General features: G+C 42.9%; 1 protein-coding gene across 1 annotated transcript; it reads left to right on the forward strand.

Annotated features, from left to right (window-relative positions):
- Positions 1-1,997: 1,997 nt before the first annotated feature.
- LOC104494066 (NAD-dependent protein deacetylase sirtuin-1) lies at positions 1,998-11,090 on the forward strand (the record flags this gene model as incomplete). Its single annotated transcript, XM_010136852.1, has 5 exons — positions 1,998-2,121; positions 3,491-3,732; positions 4,993-5,145; positions 7,743-7,890; positions 11,011-11,090. Coding segments are annotated over 5 exons (747 nt in total), but the record flags the coding sequence as incomplete, so codon positions are not given.
- Between the last annotated feature and the right edge of the window lie 756 nt (positions 11,091-11,846).

An 11,846-nucleotide genomic window follows, 5' to 3' on the forward strand; every position in this document is an offset into this window, starting at 1 on the left:
CGCATCTCCGTAACCGTGCGCTGAGGGCGGCTGGGGCGAGCTGCTGCATCCGTTTGTCTAAACCGAGTCGGTTCTCGCCCCGGCCGGCCCCTGTCAAAGCCTGCTGTTCCCTGTGCTGGGCTTCACGGGAGGAGTCGGCCCGGCTCTCACTTCTGAAAACACTTATTTCTGTGTGTTGCTGGCAACAAGTTATTAAAAACGAACAACCATAAGCCCTTGTTTCCTTTTCACAATTCCTGCCACGAGAATTATTTGTTTCTTGGAAACCTGCACAGGAGCAGCAATCTTGAACAATTCTTTAAATAACTTCAGTTCCAGTCTTGGTTAAGATGTCAGTGACAGCAGCGCTAAACTAAACTATAACCTTCTGAAAAGTTTCTTTGCAGATTATGTTTGAAGTGCGTACTGCTTGGGCAGCGGCAGCATCAATGTACCTCGCACTGTGTTGCCGATAATTGCACTCCTGATTACTGCATGGGTTGCTGTGGCAGGCTTGGTTCCGACGTTCCCGGGAGTCGTTACAAATTTAACTGCTACTGCCACTTTGCCCTGCTTCTATCTGTCACAGTGTTTCTGAAATACAAGACAATGTGACCTGTATACCACAGGACTTTGCAAGCTTTGAGTCTTTATTCAGTAGACATGAAGGTTGTTTTAGTAAAACCTGCACTTCACACCTACTGATGTTTCTAATCAACTTTTTTCTTCCTCATGATGCTCTTTGCATAATGTGTCCTTCGCTGGCTTCCTGCATACTGGGGTGGCAATGAGACGCTGTAAATGTGTAGGCTGATAATAAGAAATAGCAAGTCAGTGAGGACCTGCGGTCTCACAAGACAGCAAGGACAAAAGCAGATTTCTGTCCTCTGCCTCTTTTCATTTGAATCAGAATATTTATGCCAAGAAAGATCAGGAAAACACAATCTCTGAATAAAAGATGATGGTGTTTTGTGGTGGTCTTTACTGAAGAGCCAGGTGAAGTAATCTAGCTAAAATAGTGTAGGGGGTCATTCAAAGAGAGATTAAAAATTATTGTAGTGATTCTTTGATCTAGAGAGCGTGACTGAACTTGTTCTCCTTTGTTCATAATCTTAGATTTTCAACAAGTGAAGCTACAGTTGCTGTGGCTATTTTTAATGAAGCCAGAAAAACCCTTAAGTAGTCTAAATTCTGGTGAATGGCTCAGGGTAGTGTCGATTTGCCCTTGAACGTTAGCTCAGTGCTGCAGGCTGTGAGGCAGGTGCCTCAGTCTGCTGTGGGCTCCTTCCTCGAGATGCAGGGTGAAGTTAGATTGAGTTACTCTGGCTTAAGGCCCCAAGCTGAACCGAAGTAACTGCGTGGAGTAACTGCCAAACGCAGCGGCAGGGTGAAATGGAAGAGAGAAAGGCAGTGAAGGTGGCTCAAGGTAGCACATTGTCTGCCCTAACTGAAATACAGGCGTGTGTACGTGGTCACCTGCAGCTCAGCAGCAAGACAACAGCCAGCAAAACGCTCTAATGTCACTGTACCTGCTTGTGTGGCTGTGGGCTGCTTTGCCGTTGCTGTGCTCTGAGCACCCAGCCAGAGATGGGTCTGGAAACGGTGACAACGTTTTCACGTCATCCAATTTCTCAGTGGGCTGATTGAAGTGAGAATTGTGAAAGAAAGGAATTTTTATCTGTACTTTTAAAAACCTCAGGTGTTTTTTTTTTTTTTTTTGAGCAGCAGACCCCTTAATGCCCAGCACTTTATAGAGCGAAGATTTCACTAAGGTCAACACCCAGCCCACTGAAGCCCAGCACTGAGACAGCAATCCTGCAGTAAATCTACCGAAGCCTTGACAGCCTATCTGTAAACTCCAGAACAGTGGAAATTTTCTGTGTCTCCATGCGGAAACTGCCTGTTGGTCATTCACTGCAGTCAGATCTGAAAGCGCACTTTAGGTCTGGGGATATATTTGAATACGTATCTGTACCCCTTGGCTCACGCGTGACCCGCCGTTGTTGTGCTTGTCCTGTCTTGCAGATAACTTCCTCTTTAGTGATGAAATCATAGCCAATGGTTTTCACTCCTGTGACAGCGACGAAGATGACAGAGCCTCACACGCAAGTTCTAGCGACTGGACCCCAAGACCACGTATAGGTAGAAGCCTCTATAATGTTCTTAGATGCTGTTTGCCTTTGAACTGTCACTTTATTCTTCCCAGTCTTCAAGTGATTTCTCCTGGTGAAAGGAAAATTGGCAGTTACGGCCTCTGAGGAGCTTAGAGTTGCTGACTATTCTCTGTGTTATTTGAGGAGTTTAAAAATGAACCCCTTGAAACTTGCTGTATTTTGATTAAAATTATCAATGGCTTTTTTGTGTAGAAATCCTGCCATGACGGACATCAACAGCGAATGCACAGACTCACTAAACGGAACAGATTTATGGCATCTTTGTAGCCTATTCCCTTAGAATTCTTCAAGGAACAAGAAGATGATTCTTGTGTGATTTTAGCCAATCCGTAGGACTCTGAAGTCACTCTTCCTACTGGGAATTACCAGTCTGCAGAGATGTATATACACACACTGCACAGCAGCCACAGATTAAGTTGGGCATGGCAGTTGGGAGCTCAGCAGAAAGTTCTTGCCCTGCTCAGAGGCAAGGTCACAGCTAAGGTCACTGGTGATTTGTGTGGGACACTGGCTTCAAGGGTGCAGTGGAGCTGGACTTGAGGTCTTTTGTCTTAGTCAAGTGTGGAACACCACAGTTTTCACTTTGCCAGCACTGGTCAGAATAGCCCCAAGAAAACATGTTACGATAACACAACATTCCACTGAAGATCTGCCCACGCGCTGCCTTTGCTGATCCCTCGGTACACGATCACTGGTGGTACCTTTGGGTAATTATGGGTAACAGTTGTTTTCTTTGTATGTATTGTAGCGAGTCTTAGTGACAGCTATTTGGGTCCTCCGAGTTTAACTTCCTACAGTGTATCTGTTTTTCTTCTACCGCTCTAACCGCCAGTGTTTCTGGGAAGATTGGTTTGATGACTTTAGGAGGTCACCTCTGAAATCTTCAGTGTTAGACAGCTGAAAGAACAACAAAGCCCCATGGACTGGCAGCCCCTATTTGTCTTCTGTAGAGTAATGTTTTATAATGACTAGAAAGTACAGGCATGTTTGTGGTTTGGAAAAAACCAAAGGAATCCATAAAATGGAGAGACTGAAAGTCTTGTTGCTAAATAAGTGCATTTCTAAAAGCCATCAAGTTTGCTGTGAGGTGGGATTCCAACCTTGACTAACTTTCTATGAAAGCCTTCGTAGGGTTAGCAGAAAATTATAATCACCAAGGAACAACCCTGGCGGGACTGTCATCTCAGAATTCGGACCAAAGCACACCTGATGTTCTGATGAAAGAAGCATTAAACTGGATTAATAAAATCGCAGTAGTAAGCATTAATAAATGAGACAGTGATCATAACCATCTGAAACACCTGACTCATTTTTAAATATTTGTTTTATTTCCTTAGGTCCCTACACTTTCGTCCAGCAGCACCTCATGTTAGGTACAGACCCACGGACAATTCTGAAAGACCTGCTACCAGAAACAATCCCTCCACCTGAACTGGATGATATGACACTGTGGCAAATCGTTATAAACATCCTTTCAGAACCCCCAAAAAGGAAAAAACGGAAAGATATTAATACTATTGATGATGCTGTGAAACTTCTAGAAGAATGCAAAAAGATCATGGTCTTGACTGGAGCTGGGGTACGTACTGCTGCAGTGACAGTGAGAGAATAGAGAGGGAGTTGGTTCCGTACTTAGCCGCTGCTTCCCGGCGTGCAGGTGATGTGACCCTCTCAGTGTCTGTAACCAAACAGCTCTGCTAGACGGGAAGCGGAGGCACAGCTGTCCACTAGCAGGATGCTCACTGCAAGGTGGAGCTTAAGTTGGAAGTTACAAGATCCCTCTTCTTACAAGAAAAAAACCTTTTAAACCTTTGAACAGTTGCTTCCATGCAAAAGAGTTATGAAATAAGATCACGTCTACCTGTTCCACAACATTTTCCATCCTAGTAATTTTTTAATTTGAAACAAAGGTCATGATTTTTTTAAATAAAATGTCGGTGCATCTCTTAAAATATCCTTCTTCTCTGCGCTGGAGCCTGAGGAACTAGAAAAATAGGACTCGAAAAGGAAAAAAAAAAGGAAGGAGTTGGGGGGGAGGATGATACGGAGGGTTTGATTAGATTTCAGGAGATTGAATTTTAACATGTGCCGCTCTATGGTGGTAATAAGACTGTTCACTGTTGTACTAAAGAGGATTTTTAAACTGCTGTACATTGGCAGCTTTATACCCATGTACCAGATGGTGATTTTGCTTCCGTTCACACACGGAGGGTGTGACACCCTTCAGAAACGAAGAGTAATTCAGACCAGCATGGCCACTGCTGTCCCCCCTGTCTTGCTCTTTCTGGAACTGCTGTCATACCCCTCTTTCTCCTCTTCCCACAGTACTTTGGGGTAGTCTGAGACAATGAACTTAAGGCTTTATTTACTACAATGCTTTGATAAACAATTTGTTTATCAAAAGGGGTTTATTCGTATTAAAAAACCCAAAGTCAACCACCTCGTCCAAGCCTAAGTCAAAAAATCAATGAACACTTACTAATCAAATTTAATGCAACGGTATCTTCAATTTTTGTTCATTTCTTACAAAACTTCCAGTACTAAAAGTAAGTTCTGGTTATTACCACCAGTACGGATTGTACTAAAGGGTTTTTTTGTCCAGTTGTCAGTCTGTGTTTCTGTGCTGTTTCTCCTGTTTGTGATTTGGAAATTGCTATCAAAGTCAAAAAAAAAAGGAAAAAAAAAGACAAAGGAAAAATAACTGCAGAGAACCCAGACTGGTTTTGTTCTTGAGCAGTGTGAGCATACAGAACTGTTTTCCCAAAGAGTTTGTACCACAGCAACTTTTTATAGCCAAATGTGTAGTTCCACTTATTTCAGACTGCAAAATGTCTTTCAGGTGTCTGTGTCTTGCGGAATACCTGACTTCAGGTCGAGAGATGGCATCTACGCACGCCTCGCTGTAGACTTCCCAGACCTTCCAGACCCTCAAGCCATGTTTGACATAGAATATTTCAGAAAGGATCCCAGGCCGTTTTTTAAGTTTGCAAAGGTACAGTCTTCCAGAGTTCTGTCTCGGTCAGTAAAGACACACAGCAATATTAAAATGCGTAACTCAGATATAAAACTATTCTGTTTATAAACAACGTAGATAAATAGGTTACTCTGCTCAACTTACTCTAGTGAGGGACGTCCGTCCGTGGCATCGGAACTCTCTCCCTGGGCAGGTCTTTGCAGTGTATCAATTCTGTATCCTCAGTGCTCTGTTAGTCACGGTATGCAACCGCCTATGAGCCTTATGAGGAACATCTAACACCGTTCTTCTTTTTAAACCTTATTGCTACTGTTCCTGTTTTAAGTGTGTTATAGATACAGCCATTCTAGATGGTGTCTCTAATTTCAGGGAGGATACCTAAAAACTTGTAGTTATTTGATCAAACCTCAGTAGTTTTAGCTGCTGTTACTTTCTCTGAAAAGCGAGAAAAGAAAGAATTATGAGAAACATGAGCCAGCATGTGGAAAGCTACCTTTGAATTTGCTGTGCTGTCACACGCTCTTTGATGTCAGACGTTCACGTTATCACCATATTTACAGTAAAGGCGTTTCATACACCAGTACGTTTATTCTTGTTTCAGGGTTTGATACAGCTGTCACAAGGTTCTCTACATCTTAGAGCACTAAAGCCTTTTTTGCAGGAGCTGCATTTGCTTAAAAGGGAGAAGGCAGCAGTTTTGGGGAAGATGTTAGTGATACTAAACAGTGTAAAAAAGCAGCGAGCACATCTCCAAGATGAGAAGGAGTTGTAGAAGCTGCAGGCATATGTAGAAACAAAAAAATTGCATTTAGTTTGAAACTTCCTCAGGACAAAAAAGTCAAACCCAAAATATTGTCAGAATTACTACAGGACCAGTAAGGACTTGTGAGAATCAGTCACGCTGAGTTGCACTCACTCTTTCTTCCCTTCACTCACAAAGTTAGGCAAAGGAAAATCACTGCATTCTTCAGCTGCTTGGCTTTCTCCGAAGGCCTCCTGTCCAGATACTAACATATTTTGATGCACATTAATATATTCACTTACTTGTTTTTTAAATAGTTAAAAAAAATCCCACACAAACCAACAACAAAACCCCACAGCAGACAAACAAAAAAACCCCAACTTACTTGAAGCCTGTCTATTACACACAGGTTTTACCAGAATAGTCCGAATCCAATCTGGCTGATACTATTTACTGAAATATTTTCTCCTCCTTTTCTGCCCATCAGCTCAGTTAGAAGATTGATTTCCTAGTCCATGAAACGTTAAGTTCCTTTGATTCTAGGGGCAAAGAACAGCAGAGCTCAGTGGCAGAACACGTCTTCCTTCTTCAGACGGCGATATAAAAGCTGTTGGGACCACATGAGATTACAGTCGTGTAACAGCCTCGTCATAGTCGAGGTAATGCACGATGAGCAGTCACTGAACAGTGCTGCAGTTTAACTCCACAGACCCACGGAGCATCAGAATTAGGAGTAACTTGAAATATTTTTGGGGAAAAACACCACTTTCAAAATGTCTTTTCTGTTTGTTAATAGCTAGGCTATATAGCAGCTGAAGGCAGAGCTGTCACAAAGATTAATTTAACAATTTCCTGTTGTGACAGACCTTTTGGTTCAGCTTTAAGTATCCTCCTTGCTAATTTTCTTGTGGCCAGAGACTCTGGTGCTTTTTTGATACAAAGGCCTCACTTACCCAGGTGAGACTCCAGCCCAGTTGCTGTTCTGGTGGGCAGAGGGTCTGGATTTCAAGTACCTCCCCTAAATAAGTGCTCTTGAGAGCACCACAGAGCGTGCTGCTGCTGCTGAGGCACTCCTTGTCGCACAGCAACCAGAGGCACCAGCCAGGGTGGTCAACTCTAGGCAGAGGTTCCAACTGTGAAGCTTCCAGCTGCGTGCCCACATGAATTTTTCCTTTTGGCAGGCTCCTTGCTCACTGTGCGTAAACATCGCATCATCTATAAAAGTACCTCCTATTTTCCATGTGCTCTTTAGATACACCTCTCTCCTCTACCTTGATCCAGCCTACCGGGCCCAGGGGACCTGCTCTGCTAAGCCGTATGGTTTTAACTTGACGACTGCTGTAACTGGCTCAATTAGCAAAGCTGGTCCGTGTACCTTTACACCCGATGCCGTTCTGCTTTCTAGGCTGCCATCCTCTAGGAATGGGTGCTGGTAATCCTGAGGAGTAAAAACCGCTTCTCCCAAACCAAAAGACCAGAATCCAAATTCCTCCTGAAATTTTTGTCGGACTGCAGTCCACCCACATGTTTCTAGTAACAAATACTGAGGTTACTTCACACTTACAAAGGAAAGAAAGCTTTCCCATCTCAGAATTCTCAAACCCAAAAAAGATCTAACCCTTCCTTGCTTTTATGCTGTCTGAGGAACAAAATGCCAACTTGCATGGAGTAATTCATCCTGACATGGCTAGAAGCTCAGCTGCTGAAAGAAGACTTGGGTCTGAGAGAAACGCGAAAATGCAAAGGGAGCGAGAGCATGAACCGCTGACATAGTCACTACTGATGATATTTAGCTCTCTGTGAATTGCTGCAGCTGGAATGAAGGTGGTGTTGTGTCCATTTACACTTTGTAACGCACTTCTGAATTCCCCAGGAAATCTATCCAGGACAATTCCAGCCATCGCTCTGCCACAAGTTCATAGCGCTGATGGATAAAGAAGGAAAACTGCTTCGGAACTATACCCAGAACATAGACACGCTGGAGCAGGTTGCAGGAATCCAAAGGATAATACAGTGTCATGGTTAGTGGTTTTAGTTTCACTTTTCTGATGTGCAGGAATGACTTTTACTAGGGCATGTGACAAGGTAATAACGACTTGCAATTAATTTTTTTCTTGGATTGGTATCTCTTGGCAAAAATATTCTGTTTTATAAATGCTATATTTTTTCTTTAGATAGCTTAGGTATATAAATGAGGTGTGTTTCAAATGGGAATGCTGCTTTCAGAGGTTGTGCCTGATAAACGGTAGTCTTTGTGTATCGGAGAAGATCCACACCCTGTTCACACAAGCTTAGACTTTTAAGATCTATTTGGTGCTTCATTATGTTCATGTATGAGAACATGGTGTGGAAATCAGCCCTTTTCACAGGTCCCTCCTGCTGTCTGTCAGTGAAATGCCGTTTGGCTGTTACCCGATTCTTTACTTGGGGTATATTCCATTGAAATCTTAAAATAGCCTGACACTTCGGTGACTCGACCTTGGGTATAAAATACTGTGGATCAATCACCAGTTCAGCTGAACTGAAGATCGTCTTCTTACACCTTCAGTGTCATAGACAGTCTGTAAGGATGATACCAAGTGAAGTGGAATCTCTTCGTTAGTTGCTGGATATGCTTTCCATTTCCAAGAGCTTGCAAATGTCAAACTACAAGTTCAAGGATTTGTTTTTAAGAAAGGACACAGAACATCCATTCTCAAAGTGCATGTTTAGATCATGTAGTAGACTTTCAGCAAACAGTTTAAAAGCGGCATTGGCATGTTTCTGAGACCTACCATCTAATTCCACATTGTCCAGGGACCAAACCCACTTGGTTTCCTTATCTACAAAGCTTAGTTCAGTGCCTGATGCAGTCAATTTTTTTTTTTTTTCAGACAGAGTAAACATGGTTGAACAACTAAAATCTAGTGCTAGTGTCCCTTTGTGTCATGTTTTCCACTGGTTGCCATTCCACATGAGGTATTTATCATGGTTGTGTTTTCACGTACAACTGCCACACCAAGCCTCCCATTTCTTCAGTTGCACACTACCGCGATTAGATTTCAGACCATCTTTATTGTATGTCCTGTGTAAGTTAAGTTTCAAAGATTGTTTGAAAACGTGCTGTGGACTTGGAGATTTTGAGGCCTTTGGAAATCAGCAGAGGTTGTTTTGAGCACGTCTACATACAGTTACGGCGCTCTTTAACAAGTGCTGGTTGGCCAGTGGTGGTGGCTAAAGAGAATCTGGAACTCTGTTAGGTAAGGGTTCAGAGTGCTGTATTTATTCTGTCTTTTTTGTCTAGCTATGGCAAGTTAATTGTCGGGGTCTCAAATGACAAGGAACCTTGCAGCAATTCGGGGAGTTCATATATGAACCTCTGAACCCATTTCACACTGCAGACCGCCAGTAAAGTTGCTGCTTTGAAAACTACTGTATTGTTTTCTAAATTTAAAATGGCTACTGCATTCAACCAGCAAATCTGGAATTAGATCATACTCCTCGCTGTTGCTGTAGCTGAATGATCAGAGGCAGTGGCCTGCTGGCCTCACACGACCTGTGCATGGGGCAACCTGTCTTCCTGACCAAGTCCTTCTGACAGTGAAAAACAACTCACATAATAAGAGTTGCAAGTGGGCAGCCAGAGGTGCCTCAGACAGGGTTAGGTCTGCTAGCCTGACAGACATGTCCCTAACACACCGTATAAAGGCTTAAATTAGAAACAAATCATTATGAGCAAATAATTGTCATATTTCCTGTAGTTTCTGCAATGCCTCGAGTTCTGGGAGTTGCAGCGCTGAGCAAGCTTTTCAGAAGCCCTGCACTTCCCATGCCAGCAGTCACGAGCAGACCTGAACGGCCAGTTGTTCATAAAGGATCTGCTCCAAGTTCTTCTGTGCTTCCACTCTCTTTGTCCTGCCCAGACACACTATCCCCAAAGCATACTTTGATGTTGTACCCAGCCCCAGAATCCCTTAATTTAACGGGGTAAGTGTTGGCTGGCTGTTGTACGTAGGTTATGAGCAGAAAACACCTTTGGTTTGGGTGACTTAAATAATACTGCAAGTAACGTTTTGGTACCAGAGGTTTTTAGCTGTTCCTGGCTTCTGCAAAGCTTTCAACATCTTAATGGTTACCTTTCTAAAAGCTTCCTTTTGAAAAAAGACTTTGGTACCGCCCTGTACATTACTCAGTCACAGGGCTTTCTTACTGCCCTCCTATCAGCATTGGAAATTAGAGAGCTTTAGCTGTAGGAGTGACACAGTCCAGTGCACAGTCAAAGATGCCCAATTTTTTTAAATATTTTTTTTTAATCTCTCGTTTCATGGTTAGGAGATAATCTATCAGTTTGGCTAGCTTATTCCTCAGCATTCTGTCAGCCTCTAGCATTATTCTTTCCACAGATAAAAGGCCTTGTAGGCGTAGCTCTCCTGGACATGCACATGCCAAAAGGCCACTGTGGTTTGTCACAGTGACTTCACACTGTGCATTTTGATGTGTGTGTTAGCCACCTGGTAAGCCTTCCCTTTCGACAGATAGAGACACCAACGCTCACCTTCAGCTGCTTCAGAAACAGGCCACTTAGAGCTACCAAGCAGGTGGATGGAGCAACCAACCAAATAATAAACGGAGAAGCCAAGCTGGCTACCGAGTTCAGAGCAGTATTTCCATTGGACCAATACAGCTGTGCCATCTCACTTCTGCGGCAAGAACAGTCCTATTTCACTGCATATAGTAAAGGCTTTACTAATGCATTTTCTTAGTTATTTTGCCCTACAGTTTCTTGAGTTCATGTGGGTTCCTGCTCTGCTGCTGCTGTCAGCACTTCTGTTACTTGTGTAAAGGGGAAAAGGGAAGGTTCTGTTCGCCTTCCCTTGCAGATGTTTGTGCAGGTTGGGGGGAATGAAAGGACACAATATAATTCCTGTTGACATGCATGTGGTATATCACTACTCCTAAACTAAGATTTTTGCTCACTAACATCTGGGAGAACTACTTTCAGTACTACAAGAATCTTCTCTTAATTTTACATTTCCGTTTCATGACTGATTTTTATAGCACTGCAACGTAGCAGCATTTGTGACAGAACAGCTTGGGCAAAAAGACCAAATCTGAATGACTGAAAAAATCCTTATTTCTACCATACGGGTTTTTCCCCTCAGGTTCCTTTGCAACAGCTTCCTGCCTGATCTGTAAATACAAAGTTGATTGTGAAGTTGTTCGAGGAGATATTTTCGATCAGGTAAAAATTTACTTTAACTCACTGCAGCTTTCTAATATGTAATTCTCTCTCAAAAAAAAAAAAAATCGACAAATCCAAACCAAATCCCAAACTGCTACACTTGGGTTGCTTATGAGATCTGCTTTTAAAAGGCTACCTGCCTTTGCATGTGTTTCATAAAAGTGCCCACCTGTATTGCAGCATTTCCTCTAGTATTCAGCCGTATACCCAAATACTAAACCGCAAAAAGCAGGTAATGGGAAAGAGCAAAACGAAACCTTAAGAGTCAACTTCTAGTGGCACCTCCAAGAAAAGTAGAGGTTAAAATGGTAAGTAGAAAGTTGGATTTACACCTGTTTGACGTTACTCTCAACTCAGTCACACTGAGAAAGCTCTCTTAGCTATTTATAACATCGGTTGCTCTTTGAGCATTTACGTACGTTAAAAAATATGTTTAAACAGTTGATGACGCTTGGAGAAATTGCTAACTGCAGAGCAGCCTCTGAGCAAGGGAGGGGACCAAAATGTCCAATGTTCAATTACTGCATATTCTGAACTCCCCACATCTGGGTGTGAAGTGCCCCAGGGCCGAGGCAGGTGACAGTTCCGCTCTGTCAGAGCAGGTGAACCTTTGGCCTGGCAAGACCCTCTTTGCTCTTCTTCCCCTCCTTTTGAAAGGACAGGCATGGTGGGTGATACTCTGATCAAAAAGACCTTGTTGATGCAAGTGGAAGAAGATTCTTTTTCTGGGGTCGGGTTTTTTTCATAAATGTTTGT

This window comes from Buceros rhinoceros, unplaced genomic scaffold (assembly GCF_000710305.1).
Source record: "Buceros rhinoceros silvestris isolate BGI_N320 unplaced genomic scaffold, ASM71030v1 scaffold22075, whole genome shotgun sequence".
In the NCBI taxonomy this organism is placed as follows: Eukaryota; Metazoa; Chordata; class Aves; order Bucerotiformes; family Bucerotidae; genus Buceros; species Buceros rhinoceros.